At 42.4% G+C, this 19,963-nt stretch overlaps 1 protein-coding gene across 4 annotated transcripts in view; it reads right to left on the minus strand.

Annotated features, from left to right (window-relative positions):
• The window catches only part of LOC122667594 (phospholipase SGR2), a 112,815-nt gene that overhangs the window by 79,513 nt on the left and 13,339 nt on the right, over positions 1-19,963 (minus strand). For all 4 annotated transcript variants that reach the window (XR_006333819.1, XR_006333820.1, XM_043863928.1 and 1 more), the window contains exons 4-6: positions 1,411-1,566; positions 742-813; positions 461-613 (exon numbers count right to left, since the gene is read on the minus strand). Coding sequence is in view for 2 of the 4 variants with exons in the window: in XM_043863928.1 (XP_043719863.1) it covers positions 461-613; positions 742-813; positions 1,411-1,566 (381 nt within the window). In the remaining 2 variants the exon portion in view is untranslated. The remainder of the gene's footprint in view (positions 1-460; positions 614-741; positions 814-1,410; positions 1,567-19,963) is intronic.

Genomic DNA, 19,963 nt, shown 5'->3' on the forward strand with positions numbered 1-19,963 from the left:
AAATTGAACAGGGATATGATACAGCCAGCCCATGTTTTAGCCATTGTTATTGAGATTTTGTGAGTCTCAGTATTAGCACCTGGCGCTAATACCGAGAGGAGAGAGGAGGGTAATTTAGGTATATTTTGTGTTATTTATTTTGGTTATTTTCCTATTATGCTCTTAGTAATGTTTATTTAATGAAGTTAAGTGGGAGAATACAGTTTTCTTTGTTTTTCTCTTTCTTTTCTCATATTATTTACAGCCAACAAAGCTAGAATTTCGAAGTTAGGTTCCAAGGGTGTTTGTAACCTTTCTGAACTATGTAATCTCTTTTGATCTTCATTTATATTGTTTCAACCAAAAAATATATATATTTCAAGGAATAAAGAATAGAGTTTCATGAGTATTAATGTGGCTTGCTAAGCATAGATGGAAACATGAGATTAAAAGGAACAAGCAAATGTTTCAAAAGGAAAACCTGAGTTGGTTTCAGAGACCCAGATGAAGAATATCCACGCCTTAATTTAATGCCATTTCCTCTAAAACCAACAACATTTGAAAAACCAGAGGCATCGTAATTCATCCAAACTTCCCAAGTGTCATCTTCCCCAGTGAAAAGGGCGTGCAACCCCTATACACGTAGGCCAAGTTAAATTCAATTAGTGAGTAGTGAAATGACATGAAATTAGAGGATTCACTGATGAGGGAAAAAAAAGCGTAATGAACTTCAAATCATCGCAAAGCAAAATGAGTACATACTTGGATAGAACCTTGTAAATCTACTCGAGCTGCAAAAAGGCCTGATGGTTGAAATGTTCTTCGATGCCAGACCTGGATGCAATATGTATTCCAACATTATTTGAAAAAATTCTTAGGACTCATAAAAGATCAAGTATAATGGATTTGCACAATCTGGAATTCACATGAAAATTATTTCAAAGCCAAATTATATTAACAGTTTACATATTCCTGATTTCCTGCATATATAGAGTAGGTTGCTCCAGACTCAGTTATTCTTTACAGGTTAAGGGTCTCCCCCTCTCTATTTTGCAGCCCGTTGCCCCTCCCCCTTGAAGGGTAGATGGATCCCTGTCTAGCTTGTTTGCCTGGGTTCTTTCTCTTTCTCTTTCTCTTTTTCTCGTATGGGGTCCCCTTGTATATTTTCTTCTTTGGTAATGAATTCTTTATTAACCAAAAAAAAATATATAGCACATGAAAATGGAGCAAAACACACCACTGCATCTATACATGTAGACTAGATTATCTGTGACCTTGAGCTTGAATTTGTGAAAAGGTATGCTACATGAATTCATAAACTGGAAACTGATAAATACCCAAAGATAAACCAAAAACAAATGTACAAACTTGATGTGGAAAATGATCCACATAAGGGAGTATATGACTTTAAGAACTTGTGGCCAGATGTACCTGACTGCGATACGCAAATTCCAATTGCTCAGCAACATCTTCACGCAATGGAAGCCAATCAAGACCACCTTCGCGAGCAAACCAGTGACCCCTTAAAACACGCCGATTTTCTCCAAGCCAATAAACTGGAAAACAGTGTCTTTTAGCTAAATCTACCTGCAGAGCCACACAAAAATTAGTCTCAGAACGTATTCTTCAAGCTGGGAACTTGCCAAAACATGAACTCAGAACACAGAATTTGAAAATGTAAGTGCAGTATTTGTATAATGAAGATTAATATTAAAGGAAATTTTTTTGATGGCATTAATAAACGAAAACAACAAAATGTGCCAAAAAGCTTCAATAACAAAAGAGGCATGAAAAGAAATTGAAATTCTGGAGGACAGTAAATATGAATTGATAAACCAGTAGTGTGTTGAAAGGAGGAAAAAGAACAATTCAATCATCATTCAAATTACAAAAAGATTCTCTAGAAAATGATCTCTGCTCTCACCAAGCCTCAATGGAGTTCAGGAAGGGGGAGTGGAGAGGGCAAAAAACATATGGTGTGTATTTGTTTCCTGTCTTCTTTTTTTATTTTCTATCTTTTTCTCTCATCTTCTGATCAGAAGTAATAACAATTATCTTGGGAAAACAAAAAAGGGGGGGATGCTATAAAGGACATTGTGGGGTTGAAAGTCCGCATCAGTGTCAAGATGGTCTGTTGGACCGACCTTGCGTTTAGAAGAAGATGCACCGACAGTGGGGGTACTGTGGGTAACAGGAGATGAGTCGGGAATAGACTCGGAGGGTGACTCAAAGTCGGAGTCAGAGGAGGACGAGGCGGAGTCAGAGGACGATTCGTTAAGAATGTCGTCGTCGTCGTCATCGTCAGAGAAAAGCACGAAATTATGTGCGACAAAACTCTGTTGGTTCTCAACATAGAATTGTTGCATCATGGAGAGAAGACGGGTTTTGTCTGACTCATCAGTGGAGTCTTTATACCGATCTTTCCAATGATCCATAATTTCCTTATGATAAATATAATTATCATCAGGAGGAGGAGGTGTAGAAGAAGAATCCTCATTGAAAGTGCTAATCACAAGAAAAGTAGCCCGGGGAGGGTACTCAGGGGGTGGTTCTGGTTGGGTGCCAACCAGATCTGACAAGAGAGTGAGAGTAGTATCTAATTTTTTTGATATTTTTTCATTATGTTCTAATGTGAGATCTATCAAGAAATTTAAAGCACCGCTAGTGCTAGTGCGATCGTGCTGTGCGTGAATACTGTGGTCATAAGGGATGAGTGGGTCATCACAAAAACAAGGAGGAAAAGAAGCCATGTATTACCTAAGCAATTAAAAAGATGATTTCCTGGGGGCTAAACCCGTTTGCAATACTGGGAGAGACAAGGGTCCTAAACACGTACGGTTCTTCCAACCTGGTGTTCCTCAGGACATCAATCTCCTATGCAAATATATGGCCGTGGAAATCACAAGATAAAAGCAAAGAAATAAACAGCAAATAAACCAGCCTGTGTGTGTGCTAACCGGAACTCTAGATCGATAAAACGACCTTCGCAGTACTCAAAGGGGGTAACCCTCAGCGATCTATCACTTCGCAGATAGTCTTCGGTTGTGTGCGCATGAGTCTCAACAAAGAACAGCAAAGAAATACATAAAAGAAACTTCAATATATGTGCATATCCTTACAAGTAGTTGGCAATAAGTCTGCCTCTTTCACTCTGTTGCAGATCTGAAGATAGGATTGACGATCCTTGGTAGATCCTCGATACTATCTAGAGATCATTAACAAATGCTATACCTGTTTGGTCAGGTGCGGTTACAAAGAAAAGAAAAAAGAGCGTACTAAGGCTTTGATACCAATTTACATACAGGGGGTCGATCCTTAAAGAAGGTATCGAAATAGAGATAGAAGGGGGCGAGAGGCGGAACTCGAGAGCTGGCGGAGCTAGGTCTGCTTTCTCTGAAGAAATGAGCTGCCTTATATAGGAGGAGAGGTCGGTTACGGATTCCAAAATTTTATTTCAATTCCGGAATAGTAACTGCTGACGTGTGCTGACGTAGGGCGGCGGGTACTATTCAGCACTGTTCATGGGTCCGAATGACGTCATGGGTGACGTAGGGCGGCTGCACTGTTTGTTGACGTCAGGTGACGTAGGGCGGCGGCACTGTTCATGTGGGACCATGGTGATGACGGCAGGGATGACGTTAGTCTGATCCGAGATTGATGTCATCTTCGTCGTGACCGGCAAAGAGAGGATTGGGCTCGTTGAGGAGAGCAGCAGCGGCGGCTTCTTGAGCAGCAAGTTCTGCGGCGTCGGCTGCAGCCATGGTTTCAACGGCTTCGGCAACATCGGCAAGGAGAGTGCCAGGGATGTCGAGGACGGGAGAGAGTGTCTGGAGCTGGTCGATCAGTTGGAATGTATCGGCAGCAACTTCATCAGGGATTTCATAATCCATCATGAACTGGGTGACGAAGAGTCGTCGTCCGTCTGAGACAAGGTAACGGTATCGTGGACAACCGTTGGGATGAGTGAGTCCAAGAGCTTCTTTGTGTAAGGCGATCAAGGACTGTTTGTACAGGCTTTCCGCATGGATCTGCAAATTAGCAATATGCAGGGCTTCGGCTTCATCTGTAACCAGAGTAGGGTTGGTGAAGGCGTAGCAAGCGGCAGGGCGGAGATGCCAGAGCTGATAGGGCTGGAAGAAGCGTTCGCGTTCACACCAGCCGAGGGTGCTGTAGATGGTGAAGTCAAGTCCACCAGAGAATCTCCAATTGGCGACAGCATGGGAGACCATAGTTCTGATCATCATGGGCAATTGGTCGAGGACAGTAGTATTATCACTAGAGAAGACCAGTTGGCCTACTAGTCCCCATTCAACAGCAGCAATACTCCAGGGTTCGGAGCCAGGGTAGAAGATAAGACGGTGCTGATTATGTTGTTCCGTCCGTATTATGTTTTTGGGAAATTCCAGCATAAAATCTTGATAGCGCTGGTATTGGGCATGATCACAATGACGTTGTATCATTGGAAATATTTCCCGGGGGAGAATTTCTTTAGCTTTTAAATATAAGCAGATTTTGTATGCTTTATGGAAGAGAGCATCTTTTAAATGATCTTCGATACAATCTGCAATCTGAAGAAAGCTGTGTACTTTCTCAGGGGAAGTAACATCGTCCCAATCAGTTTGTCTAATTGAGTCGAGTACAATAGACTGAAGGCTAAGCTGCTTGGCATAGAAAGATCCAAGAGCCTTGGAGAAGGCGGTAAGAGCAGTACGAAACGGCTTTTTCTGGCCGGCAACCTGCGTCTTCCACAAAGTATTCAACTGATGGTACCACTTGGTAGGTATGCCATCGTGATGAAAGAAATCAGTGGTGTTGGAGACCGACTGACCAAAAATTGAAGGCGGAATATTAGCCGCTGATTGTTGTTGTACAATCTGGGAGTAGCTGGCTGGGGATATATTCCACAAATAAAAAGGATCCTGACTGTCCTGTTCTTGACTATTTCCGGGGAAGAAATAGGGACTAAATGGCTGAGAAGGGGAAGGAGAGAATTCCGCTGTTGTGGCAGGAACTCGAGTGTAACCAGGGGGAGTCCATTGGGTAGGTACTGCCGCTGTTACTTGGGGTTCTCTAATGAGAATACCACCACGGGGGGTAGGGAGTAAGCCAAGAGAAGAGGCTTGCTTTTTGCTCTTGCGATGTGGTGTCGCGTGAGCTTTACCTTTACCCTTATCAGGGGGATGCCGAGGATTCATGTTGTCGGCGGCCTGCTAAGATAATCAGCCAAAAATTGTCGATTGCCTTTAACATGTACAATTTCATATCGATATTAGTTAATCAGTTAGCCCAATTAATACGGCGAGAATTAGTTTCTTTGATTTTGGTTTTAAGAAAATCACGAACCGCTTGATTATCAGTTCTAATAAGAAACTTCTCAGGTAAAAGATAAATTCTAAACCGTTGAATAGCATTGACAATGGCGAGAATTTCTTTTCATAAATATTATAATTCACGAGCCGGGTAAACTTGCGAGTTGTATCCGCAAATTTGCTCATCGAAGGGTTTTGAGGGGTCGTGCTTTGGACACAGCCCAATGTTGATGCTAGCATCTGTCTCTAAGATCAAGAGATCACCAGCAAGAGGGAAGTAAACAGACGGACAAGATTGGGTAATCTCGGTCTGTATGTCAAGGACGATCTGTGTGTCAGATGGGGTCCAAGAAAAGTCAACATCTTTTTTCAATTTTAATAAAAGACTTTTTTCTTTGGTTGAGAGGTCTTTTATGTAATTGCGTCCATAGTTTAAGATACCGAGGAACTGTTGAAGATGCTGTTTGTCACGGAGGACAGGGGGAAAATCCTTGATTTTAATCAGGATGTGATCTTGGAGTTGGAGGCCTTGATCACTAAGGATGAGACCAAGAAATTCGATTCGAGTTTTTTCGAGTTCGATTTTCGTGGGAGAAAGGATTATTCCATGGGTAAGGAATAAATCACTGATGATACGAAGATGTTTCGTATGTTCAGTAGGGGAATCGGAGAAGACGAGGATGTCGTCTATATACGCTACACAAAAAGAGAGGGAACCAAAGATGGAATCAATCCAACGTTGGAACACTTGAGGGGCAATACATAATCCGAAGGGCATAACCGTCCATTGGTAATGGCGATTAAAAGGAGTGGAGAAAGCGGTGAGAGGTTTGGAATCCTCAGTGAGCTTAATTTGCCAGAAGCCAGATTTTAAGTCAAACTTACTGTAAATCTTAGCCTGTTTGGCACGGTGGATAAGAACGTCTTTTCGCGGAATGAAATATCCGTCGAAGACAATGTGTTGGTTTAAACGTTTATAGTTTATAACCATACGGGCTTTGCCACGTTTTATTTCCGCATGATTGCGTACCATAAAAGCTGGGCAAGAGTGGGGACTTGTTGAGGGTTCAATAAGTCGGAGAGCCAATAATTCGGAGATCTGTTTATCGAATTCTTCGATATCGGCTTTGATGTAGAGAATGGGTTTTACCCGAATAATCGTGTTAGGATTAGTGAGTTGGATAGAACACCAACGCGGGCTTTTTTCCCAATGAAGGAGGGGTTGGTCAGTAAAGTGAGAAGAGAGTTTGTCAAGGAGCCAATGAGAAATGGCAGAGGTGACAGACTGTGACCAATCAACAGACGAAACCTGTTGAAGAACGGAAGAAGAAATCCGTTGAGGGATAAAACTGAAATCATCACAAACAGCTTTGTGAGAGAGCAGTAAGGGAAGAGAAATAGCACCAGAGGGATGGTGTATTTGAACAGAATCAGAATGCAAGATGAAGGGTAGATACTTATGCATAAAGTTCGTACCAAGGATGAAATCACCATGCATAGTGGGAAAACAAGTAATTTTTGGAATTATAAATCGCTTGTTTTGGAAGTAGATTGGGATATTGTGAGCTCTATACTCAAGGGTCGTTGTGGGACCCGAAACACCACTAATATACGTGGGTTGTTCCAATTTTTCCCAGAGATGGCCAGGAAGTGCAGTTGATTTACAAATGCAGCCGGTAGCACCGGTATCCAAGAGGACATCGAGAGTGTAGGGTTTGAAACCAGAAAAATCAAAATGACCCTTAACATAGGTGTAGTTTTTGGGGTTTTGATTAGATTGAAAGAAAATATCGGTATCGGAGGTGACATACCGATGAAAGAGATTAATGACAGCAGTAGAATCGGTGTCAGAAAAATCTTTACGAAGAGGAGCTTTGAATGCTCGAGCAGAAGGAGGTATCCAGTTCTGTGGGTTGATTCCAGGCAAGTTGCGTGGAACGTAAGAAGAAACTGAATGGCGAGAAGAAGAGCCAATCGAGGTATTAGATGAGCCAGGTAGGGCGGATCTAAGAGAAGGAGTACTCGAAGTTCGAGCCGGAGAAGGAGAACCAGTAGAACGTCGGCGGAAATAGATATTATTTCCAGAAGCCTGTAGTTCAAAGGTAGGAGGAGAAGGAGCAGTGATATTTTGAGGGGTATCAAGAATATCGGAGAGCATCCATTCCTGGGGAAGTTGGATATCATGCCAATCGAGTAAACGAGGTTGAATCTCGTGTTCGAAAGGTTTTGGTTCGAAGAGTTCGACGAACCGTTTATCCGGAAGAGGCAATAGTTTGGTAGAAGTAACGTTAGTTAATTCGTGCAAACATTTCCAGCTAACAGCGATGTTATGGCTGTCTGCTTTCATGCCAGTCCATTGGGTCTTAATTTTAAGAACCACTGAATCACAAAGGTTGGGATCCTGGACAGAGAGGAAGAAGTTGGGTCTAAGTTTGAACCAGACCGAACCGTGAATAAGGTTTGACTCAATTCCACCGATTAAGGCATTGATTGGGTCAGAAAGGAATCGTTTGTCAAAGACAGCAATGATAATAGGAGTATCGATGCCTTGACGAAAGAGAGCAGTGAGTTCAATCTGAATGAGACCAATGTGAAGGTATCTCAAACGCGGATGTTTGGCGACCAAACGTTGGATTTGAGCCGGATTGAACAGGGAGATCTCAAGGGACGCATCATCTGTAGACTGAGCAGTGGAGTTGCCACTTGCTTGGTCGAAGAAACGTCGAGACCAGAGGTTAAGTTTGGAAAGCTTGTAAACCTCGTCATGCTTAATGGATTTAAGCTTGGTGAAGAGATTCGGGTCAAAAGAGACATCTTCCCGAATGAGGTGAGAAAGAGAAACCGAGTCGTTTTCAGAAGAGGGAATCGGTTGGATTTCAACAGGAGTCGAATCGGTAGGGGATTCGTCTTCCATGAAGATGAAATCGGACGAGTCGTCATCAGAATCAGAATAATCCGATTCAGAGAAGACTTCATAGAGAAGTTCTGTGGGGTCAGAAACTTCGGAGAAGAAAAGAATCTCGTAATTACATTCGTCTAGGTAACGAATCATTTTACGGGCATTCTTGGATTTATTAGGGCATTCATTGGCAAAATGGCCCTTTTCATTACAGAGGTAGCAGGTACATTGAGATTTGTCCTTTTTACCAGTGTAAGGGGTACGTTTAGAAACAAAACGTTTTTTGGTGAAACGTTTGTTCTTGGACGAAGAAAAGTCCTTAAAAGGAAAGTCTTTTTTATGGAATTTCTTCCAATGATACCTTCGTTTCTTAGAACGAAAAGGAAAGGATTTGAAAGACTTGGATTTGGAGAAATGAGATGGCTTGGTACCAAACTCAAATTCGTTTTGAAGAAGATCTTTACAGAGGCCAGGGGAGACCTTCTGTTTTAACTGTTTGGCAGCGCGTGCCTTTAAACAGTGATCTAAGATATGGCGAAACACGAAATTGATTCGGTTGCCAAGGGTATCAACGGATTTGGAATCGTTGATGAATCCAGGGTATGTCGTATGACATAGTTCATCCCAAGGAGGAGGAAGTTTAGGAAAGAATTGTTCCTTCCAATAATCAGATTTGGTAGGATCTAATAATTGGAAAAGATACATATATTTTTTAGAAAAAGCTTCAAATTCATTTAAATTATTTAGCTTAATCTTAGTGAGATTAAAACTGACATCTTCTGCAAGCTTGTCAGGGTGATGGTAACCACAAAACTCAGATTTTAAGAGTTTCGTGAATTCGACCAAGACCTTCTCAGGGTTAGAGACATAGGTCAGAAGGGTTGTTTTAGCAACTTTCCCATCGTCAGTTTGGTCAAACTTTTTAATAAATTGCAAGACATCACCTTGCAGGGAACCACAAAAGTATTCAAGGAATTGTTCTACTTTCCATGTGGCTTTGTTATTGGTAATCAACAAAGAAAATGTTTGAGCCCCTATCTATAGAAAAGGAGTAACAATGCAAATCGAATGTAAGTGGTACACACTTAGATACAAGAGCTACAAAATTAAATTCCATAAAAACTGAGTGAAATCTGTCACCATCAGAAAACCTTCCTTATTGGATAATTAGCTCCCTGACTGATCGTGGATGCACACAGTCAACTAGAAAATGTCAAAGAAAATGGTACCAGGTGTCTGCTGAAAATAGGCAATAACCAAGCAATGTTGAATAGACATGTAAGCAGTATGAAAGCCCATCACCACTAGATAATAAATGGAATAAGGGAAATCAATTTCTCCTGGGTTACCAGCCAAATATAGGAGTTAACTTTGAAATGGACTCAGATGTCCATGCAATTTTTGCTGGGGGAGAGAGGTAGGATCTTGTTTAGGAGATCTTCATAAAGAAAATACCTCCTTCCAAAAACTTAAATGCTCTTGTTTTAGTGTTTTACCCAGCTAACAGCTCTACAGATCATTAAGCAAATTAACCAGGGATTCCCTTCCCAATCATTACTTGTGCCTTGTTGAAATCCATGAATACTGGCTTGAGTTAGAGTGACTACAGCCATTCTTTATTTATAATAAGAGAAGGAACATTCTAGAATAGGTACAAGGACAATTTTACCTTCGAACCCATATTAGAACACTCCCCCTCAAGTTGGTGCAATGGTGCACACATATCAAACATGCCCAACTTGCTAATAACAGAACAAAACAACTTACTACTAATCCCCTTAGTAAGAATATCTGCCAATTGTTCACTAGATTGAACAAATGGAATACAAATTACTCCTTGCTCCAATTTCTCCTTGATGAAATGTCTGTCTATCTCAACATGTTTAGTACGATCATGTTGAACTAGGTTATGGACGATACTAATGGCTGACTTGCTGTCACAATAGAGTTGCATAGGAAGATCAACAACCATACCCAGATCTTGAAGAAGCCTCTTGAGCCATAGAAGTTCACAGACCCCTTGTGCCATAGCCCTAAATTCTGCCTCAGCACTGGACCGAGCAACCACTGCTTGTTTCTTGCTCCTCCAGGTAGTTAAATTTCCTCCAACAAACGTACAATATTCAGATGTTGACCTTCTATCATCGGGGCTGCCTGCCCAATCTGCATCAATGTAGGCCTCTATCTGAAGATGACTGTGAGGAGAATACAAGATTCCTTTTCCAGGAGAAGACTGCAGGTACCTTAGAATTCTGTACGCTGCCTCCATGTGAGAAGAGTGAGGGTCATGCATTAACTAACTCACAACACTCACTGCAAATGCAATGTCTGGTCGGGTATGGAAAAGATATATCAACCGACCAACTAACCTCTGATAACTACCCTTATCCACAGGGTCACCTTCCTTGCTCTTCAAGTGTGTGTTAGGCTATAAAGGGCTATCGACAAGTTTACACCCAAGCATCCCTTTATCATTCAGAAGGTCAAGAGTACTTTTTTTTTTGGTAGAAGAAGGTCAAGAGTATATGTGGACAGATTTAAAATTAGGGAAAGCTGGGATGATCTATTCATCCCAAGCACTCTTTATTTATAAGAGTAATAAAACAGTAAACATCTGTACGGTAGCAATGTGGGACTAAACCACATAATACAAAACTAATAAAATAACAAAGAAAAGAGGTCCAGAATACCCCACGGTATTCGGCCATATATCTAACACTCCCCTCAAGTTGGAGCATATATATCATGCATGCCCAACTTGACTAAGATAGGATGAAACAGCTTGCTACTCGGTCCCTTAGTGAACACATCAGCCGGTTGATCAAGTAGACTTCACAAAAGGAACACAAATGAGGCCGGCCTCAAGCTTCTCCTTGATGAAATGTCGGTCAACCTCCACGTGCTTAGTACGATCATTGGACAGGGTTATGAGCAATGCTAATGGCCGCTTTATTGTCACAATAAAGCATCGTGGGAAGATGGACAGCAACACCGATATCCTGTAATAATCCTCTAAGCCACGAAAGTTCACAAATTCCTTGGGCCATCGCATGAAACTCGGCCAAGACTGGACGCCGCACAACATTCTCGCTTCCTACGCCACGTGACAAGGTTCCCACCAACAAAGGAACAAGAACTGCAGAGATAGATTTCTGTCGGAGAACCAGCCCAATCGGCATCAGTATAGGCTTCAATCTTAAGGTGACCCGTGGGAGATGAAGGATTCCCTTTCCTGGAGCAGACTTCAAATACCTCAAAATACGACTGATTTGCATCCATATGAGAGGAATAGGGATCATGCATGAATCGGCTCACCAAACTCACAAAGAATCGCAATGTCGGTCGTGTGTGAGAAAGGTAGATTAACTTGCCCACTAACCGATAAACACCCTTGTCACAGGCTCACCTTCTTTCTCCCTAAGTTTTGTAGTAGCTTCCATAGGAGTATCTCGAAGGATGATGACCTAGCAGCCTGTTTGATCAATAGATCAAGGACATATTTCCTTTGAGAAAGAAAGATGCCCTTTGAAGAACAAGCAACTTCTATCCCTAGAAAATATTTCAGAGGACCAAGATCTTTGACCTCAAACTCACGGCCAAGGAGGAGCTTCAGTTCCCTGATAGCATCACCATCATTACCAGTGACCACAATATCATCCACATAGACTATGAGAAGAGTTACCTTGTCACCAACTCGTCTGATAAACAAAGTGTGATCAGCATTACTCTGCCTATAACCTGCTGAAATCATAGCCTTGTGAAATCTGCCAAACCATGCCCTAGGTGACTGTTTCAGCCCATAAAGTGCACGCTTCAGTCCATAAAGTGCACGCTTCAATCTACAGACCTTGCCCTTGGTCCTGTCATCAGAGAAGCCTGGTGGAATGTCCATATATACCTCCTCCTCAAGCTCCCCATGGAGGAAGGCATTCTTTACATCTAACTGTTGAAGATCCCACCCAAGATTTACAGCACAGGATAATAGCACCCGGACAGTGTTGAGCTTCGCCACTGGTGCAAAGGTCTCCTGATAGTCAACTCCATAAGTTTGAGTGAACCCCTTTGCAACCAGACGTGCCTTATATCGATCCACAGAACCATCACCTTACGTTTGACCACGAAGACCCATCTACATCCAACTGGTTTCTTTCCGGAGGAAGAGTCACAAGCTCCCATGTATTATTTTTATGTAGTGCTCTCATTTCTTCCAACATTGTTGCCTTCCACTTTCCATCCGTAGATGCTTCCCGCCAAGTTTTAGGAATCGAAACAGAAGAAAGAGAAGATACAAAAGCACGAAAAGATGGAGAAAGAGAACTATAAGAAACAACACGAGATATGGGATGTAAAGTACAAGTCCTAGTACCTTTGCGGTGAGCAATAGGTAAGTCGGAAGAAGAGGGATTACCAGGAGATGGAGGATCTGGATCTGGAGCCAGCAATTGGATGGGTATTGGTGCTAAAGTGGATTCAGCGCCCTCTGTTGGTTCGCCCCTTGTGTAGGTGAGTATGTTGGAATTGTCAATTCTTTTCTGAAATTCACCAATAGTTCTCTGGACTGGAGTCAGCTCCCCCTGAATAGGAACATTAACAATACTATTTTCTAAGGTCTCCCCCTGTAAAGGATTCCCATTAGGTGAGGGAGGAACAGCCGGAGGAGGTTGGACATCATCCAAAGGAGGTTGGGCATCGACCAAAGGAGGTTGGGCAGCGGCCGTGGGTGCGGCAAAGGAGGCTGGACAGCATCCGAGAGGAACCTCTAGTGGAGGAATCTCAAAGGGCACATCTTCACTAGAACTCTCCCCTTGAAGAGGTGGTGAAGAATAATAAGGGTCTCATGGAAAACAACATCCATACTCACCAAGGTACGACGGGAAGGGGGATGGTAACACTTATAACCTTTCTGGGTTGGAGAATAACCCAAGAAAATACAACGGAGCCCACGAGGCTCAAGCTTGCCTGGAGATCTGGTATCCCTAGCATAACACACACACCCAAATACTTTGGGAGGGACAATAAAGGAGGAATGGCCCAGTAAAACATCAGAGGGGGTACGGGAATGAAGAACCCGAGAAGGGAGCCTATTGATGAGATAGGCGGCAGTGAGAACCGCATCCCCCCAATATTGAGAAGGAACATTCCTCGCAAACATCAAAGCCCGGGCCATTTCCAACAAATGGCGGTTTTTTCTTTCTGCCACACCATTCTAGGCGGGGTATCAACACAACTAGTTTGGTGAATAATGCCATGATCAGCCAAATATTTTGAAATTGTGATTCAAGAATTCGGTTCCATTATCACTTCTCAATATTTTGAGAGTAGCTTGGAACTGAGTTTGAATCATCTTATGAAAATGCTGAAAACATGAGAAAACCTGATTTTTAGTGTGCAAAAGATATACCCAAGTGTTCCGAGAATGACAATCAATAAAAGAGACAAACCAGCGATGACCAGAAATAGAGGGCTTGCGACTAGGGCCCCAAACATCGAATGTACCAAATTAAAACAAGAAGAACTCCTTTTATTTGAAATAGGATAAGTTGAACGTGTCTTTGGCGAACACAAGCCTCACAAAAAAGTCATCCTTAGTATGTAGGGTGACCAAACTAGAAATAAATGAGCTAAAATTCCTAAAGGGGGTGACCTAACCGAGAGTGCCACTGGTAAAGTTCAGAAGAGACTAAGGAGTTCTGATGCAGCGGAGAAGGCAATGGTGGTGGAGAGAAGCGACCGTCATCAAGCAGGTACAAGCCACCATGCACTTTACCCAATCCAATCGTCTTCCCAGAGTCCAGATCCTGAAACACACAATGAGATGGAAAAAAAATGACTTTGCAGTTAAGATCACGAGTAATACTACTAATGGAAAGAAGGTTAGTAGTAAAATTAGGAATATGTAAAAGCAGAAGACAAGGGAAGAGAGGAAATGCGATTGATGAGTCCTTTTCCGGATATCAAGAAAGGGACCCATCACCACTTTGACCTTATCTTTCCCAGAAGTGGGAGAATATCTGTGAAACAGACTAGAGGAACCGGTCATATGATCTGTGGCTCCAGAATCTATGATCCAAGGATGGGAAGCCACAGAAGCACAATGACCTACAAATGGAATACCTGACCGGGCAAAGTGTGAACCTGAAGGAGCTGAGGAATTGGCAGTAGCTGATGTAGTAGAGGCAGCAGCAGCGGAAGTCCTGAGCATACGTAGGAGGGCCTGTAGATCATCTGGGATAGACCGGTGTCGATAGTAGGGGCTGTAATGTGATCTCGATCGATGGGCCTTGGTCTTTGTCTTTATCTTTGTCTTGGCAGCCCGTTTAGCTTCAAAATCAGCCGGTTTCCCATGAAGTTTCCAGCACTTCTCTTTGGTGTGATAGGGTTTGTGACAGTGCTCACAAACAACAGTCCCTGTAGTAGAATCACCAAGAGAAGCAGTGCCACTAGGTGCAGAAGGGGTCGGGGCAGCAGCCTTGAGAGCTGATCTATCAGTAATAGGCGGGTGCAACATGGCAGCCCTACGGTTCTCCTCAGATGAAACCAATGCATAAGATTGTTCGAGTGTGGGAAAAGGCTTATGGCCCAACACTTGAACACGAATTGGATCATACTCCACATTCAAGCCAGCCAAAAAATCATAGACCCTGATCTTGTCCACATGCTTCTTATAGGAAGCAATATCAGCAACTGTAGACGGGTGGAAGTCAGAGAAGTGGTCTAATTGCTGCCACAGACTGCGTAGAGTAGCATAGTACTTCGAAACTGAAAGTTCACCTTGAGTGGTATGGAGGACCTTCTGCCTAAGTTCATATACCGGGCATCATTGCCAAGCTGCCCGTAGGTTTCCTTGCAAGCAGCCCAAATGCGTGTGTCAGAAGAAGAAAGTTATCTTGCAAATCGTAGTCATTGAACCAATTAAGTAGGACATGAGAACACCATTATTAGCAAGCCACTGTCCGAAGCGGGCACTGGGGCGAGGGTTGAACACTAATGCCATTAATATGGCTGGTGAGACCACGGCCAGCAATGGCAAAAGAGGCAGACCTGGACCATAAAAGGTAATTCGAGCCATCAAGTTTAATAGGATTTGGTGTGAAGCTGTGGTAGTCAGTCTTGTGGTGACCATCGGTAGGTGGCTGATCTGAAGTAGCTGAAGAATCGAGAGAGTCACCCATACTGCCAGTAAAGAAGTCCAATAATGTCTTCAAGTGAAGGCTGAACTAACTCCAGAAATCAGAGACAGCAGCAGTGAAGAGTCCTATATCGATAATGGCAGGGTTTTTTGATAAAACCTGAATTGCTGAAATCGATGAGGATAATAAGGAGTCCAAAAATCTGCAGAAAAATGGCTTCAACTGAGGTCAATTAACCCTCTATACTGGAAGAAACAGCCTGCAGAAAAATCAGGAACACTGGGCTACAACAACTCCAAGATCGATAGGTGTCAGGGTTTTGCAAAAAAACCCTGTGATAGTAGGATCGATCTCAAGGAGGTCTTCAAATCTGTAGATAAGAACTGAACCAATAAAAAAAGAAATCCTGCTGCAGTTTGTGGTCTTCAAAGGAAGGAGTTAATGCCTTGTAGTTGTTGTAGAAGCAAGCTCCAAAAAAACTGAAGATCCAATATCGCAGACAGGCTTGGCAGGTCCTTATTGAGCAGAATTATAGTGCATAAAAGAGGTAATGGGGGCAGCAACTGGATCGTATGATCACCTCATCAGTGCTGCCCTATATGGGAATGGAGAACAAGGGAGAAGAAGGAGAGAACTAGAAGAGAAGAAGATCGAAAGAGAGAGGGAGAAGAAAACTGAAATTCGAAGGAGGGGTTTTGTCCCTAACTCGAAATCTGCTCTGATACCATGTGGACAGATTTAAAATTAGGGAAAGCTGGGATGATCTATTCATCCCAAGCACTCTTTATTTATAAGAGTAATAAAACAGTAAACATCTGTATGGTAGCAATGTGGGACTAAACCACATAATACAAAACTAATAAAATAACAAAGAAAAGAGGTCCAGAATACCCCCACGGTATTCTGGCCATATATCTAACAGTATATTTTCTCTAGGAAAGAGATATACCCTCGGCTGAATAGGCAACCTCTATTCCCAAGAAATATCTTAATCGACCCAAATCTTTGACCTCAAATTCTGTACCAAAATACTTCTTCAACTTCTGAATTTCTTGTGCATCACTTCCTGTGATCACTATGTCATTCACATAGACGATCAGAATTGTGATATGCTGTCCCACCTTCTTCACAAACAACGTGTGGTCAGCCTTGCTTTGCTTATAGCCATAAGCAACCATGGCTTTGTGGAAGAGACCAAACCAGGCCCTGGGTGATTGCTTTAGACCGTATGAGGCCTTCTTCAACTTGCACACTTTTCCCTGAGTATCTAGAGTAGCAAAGCCAGGAGGATCTCCATATAGACATCTTCTTCCAACTCTCCATGCAGGAAAGAATTCTTGATATCGAGCTGTTGGAGATTTCAGCCTTGATTTACTGCACAAGAAATAATAACACTAATTGTGTTTATTTTTGCCACATAGGCAAAGGTCTCCTGGTAGTCGATTCCATGGGTTTGGGTGAACCCTTTCGCTACCAACCTCGCTTTGTATCTCTCCACTGACCCATCTGAATTGTGCTTTACTACAAAGACCCATTTACAACCAACAGATTTCTTTCCTGGTGGAAGGACCGTCAAATCCCAGGTTTTATTTTTCTCCAGGGCAAGCATCTCTTCCGTCATTGCTTCCTTCCATCTCTATTCGGCTATTGCTTCATGCCAATTATTAAAAATAGAAACAGAGGATTGCGAAGAAACAAAGGCATGGAATGAAGGAGTAAGAGAATTATAAGAAACAAAATTGGAAATTGGATGATGAGTACAACTCCGCTTTGGTTTTCGGACAGCAACGGGTAAATCAAGACTAGGATTAGGAATGGGCTTACCAAAGTGATGACTAGGAGCAGAACTTGGAGTAGGTACTGATTGTGTGGGAGCAGTGGTGTTGGTCTCTTTGTGCCAAGTTCCACGAGGAGGGAAGTGTGTTCCACTAAAGAACGTCTTCAACTCTTTTGATTCTCTAGACTCCCCCTGGACTGTAGGCTGCTCATTCTGTCCTTGCCCTTGTTCCTAACTAGTAATCCCATCTTCTAATTCAATAGACACATCCTCTATGGTAAGAACATTTACATCCAGGGGAGCAATCAAAGGTACATCTTCATCACTTGGAATCTCCCCGTGAAGAGGTACCGGTGGTGCAAAACAAGCTTCAAACTCCCGAAAAACAACATCCATAGTCACAAGCATTTTCCTAGTAGGAGGATGGTAGCACTTATGCCCTTTCTGGGTAGCAGAATATCCAAGAAATATACACCGAAGACCTTTGGGGTCAAATTTCCCATAAGGATGATGGTTTGTTGCGAAGACCACACATCCAAAAACTTTGGGGGGAACAACAAAAGCAGATAATCCCAATAAAACATCCAATGGGCGGCGACCTCCGATGACCCGGGAAGGAAGTCAGTTGATAAGGTATGTGGCTGCAAGGATGGCATCACCCCAGAAAAGGGAGGGAACAGTCATGGCAAACATAAGAGAGAGTGCAACCTCCAACAAGTGCCTGTTCTTACGTTCAGCCACACCGTTCTGAGCCGGAGTATCGACACATGATGTCTGATGTATAATCCCATGAGAGTCCAAGTAGGTGTGACAAGCTCCATCCATGTATTCCTTGCCGTTGTCATACCGTAAAATTTTTACCTTCGCATCAAATTGAGTTTGAACCATCTTATGAAATAGATGGAAACAATTAAAAAATCACTCTTGCTATGCATCAAAGATACTCATGTTGTGCGACTATAACAATCAATAAAAGTAACAAACCATCGAAAACCAAAAGTAGAAACACATCGGGTTGGCCCCCACACATCAGAATGTATTAAACCAAAAGGAGTCACACTTCTACTATCAGAAATAGGGTAAACATTCCTAGTTTGTTTTGCCATAGTGCAAGCATCACAAGAAAAATTGTTTGGATTACATTGTTTAAATAAACTAGGAAATAAAGTAGATAAGACACTCAATGGTGGATGCCCCAACCGGCGATGTCACTTATTTAATTCCAATAATGCAAATGTAGAATCAGAAGAGTAGAGCTGAGACGTCAATGCTGCTGGCGAACTGTCAAGCACCTACAAACCACCAACCACCTTACCACATGCAATTATACGACTCGTTACCTAGTCCTGGAATAAACAATGAGTTGGGAAAAAATTACTTTGCAGTTTAAGTCCCTAGTTAAACTACTAATGGATAACAAATTAGTAGAGAACATAGGAACATGTAACACAGAGGAAAGATAAAGAGAGTTAGGTTTTATGAATAGATAGATACAAGTAGTTGGGCAAGATTCACAGGTGAAGAAGAGAGGAGAAGAGAAGAAGAAGAAAAGGGTTTGGAGAGAAAACGATTATGTGTGCTGAGAGATTCTCAACACACATATTAACTTCATTAATAACTTCTAGAATTACACTAACCTCCCTAAGGATGTAAATGGAAATAAGGAAAGAAAAGGAAAAAATACAACTTAAGTCATGTCTTATAACAAGACAGTGACAGAACTACCCTTATACAAAATACTAACAAACTCTAACACTCCCACTCAAGCTGGAGAATAAATGTCATACATTCCCAGCTTGCTCAATAAGGTACTGAATAGACCAGGAATGAGACCCTTGGTGAAAATATCTGCTATTTAATCACCTGTCTTCACAAAAGGAGTACAAATGCAACCAGAATCCAGCTTCTCTTTGATAAAGTGTTGATCAACCTCAATATGTTTGGTGCGATCATGTTGAACCGGATTATGGGCAATACTTATAGCAGCCTTGTTGTCACAATAAAGTCTCATTGGGCCTTCAGTGTCAAATCTCAAGTCTTGAAGTAGTCTCTTCAGCCATATAAGTTCACACACTCCATGAGCCATGGCTCTAAACTCTGCCTCTGCACTGGATCTAGCTACAACTGGTTGCTTCTTACTCCTCCAGGTAACTAGATTACCACCCACAAAAAGTGCAATACCCAGAAGTAGATCTTCTGTCAGAGACTGAACCAGCCCAATCAGCATCTGTGTAACCCTCAATCTGCAAATGGTCATGCTTGGCAAATAGAAGACCCTTTCCTAGACAGGATTTCAAATACCTGATGATGCGATACACTGCATCCAGATGTCCACTCTTGGGAGCATGCATGAATTGACTCACCACCCCAACTGCATAAGCGAAGTCTGGTCAAGTCAAGGAGAGATAGATTAGTTTCTCAACTAATCTTTGATACTTGCTTGCATCTATGAGAGGAGAACCACATTCTTCACCAAGCTTATGATTCGGATCAATTGGGGAAGTTGCTGGTTTGCACCCCATCATGCTTGTCTCTTTCAGAAGGTCCAAGACAAATTTCCTCTGGCAGATGTTGATTCCTTTCCTTGATCTAGATACTTCAATACCCAAGAAGTATTTCACGAGTCCAAGGTCTTTGATCTCAAACTATTTAGCCAGATAAGACTTCAATCTGTTCATCTCAACCACATCATTCCTAGTTACCACAATGTCATCAACATAGACAATGAGAGCTATAACTGTACCACTACCTCTCCTAATAAACAAGGTGTGGTCAGCTTGACTCTGATAATACCCATTCTTCAGGATCTCTCAAACCAGACCTTAGGAGACTGCTTGAGGCTATAGAGAGCTTTCTTCAAGAGGCACAC

This window comes from Telopea speciosissima, chromosome 7, assembly GCF_018873765.1.
Source record: "Telopea speciosissima isolate NSW1024214 ecotype Mountain lineage chromosome 7, Tspe_v1, whole genome shotgun sequence".
In the NCBI taxonomy this organism is placed as follows: Eukaryota; Viridiplantae; Streptophyta; class Magnoliopsida; order Proteales; family Proteaceae; genus Telopea; species Telopea speciosissima.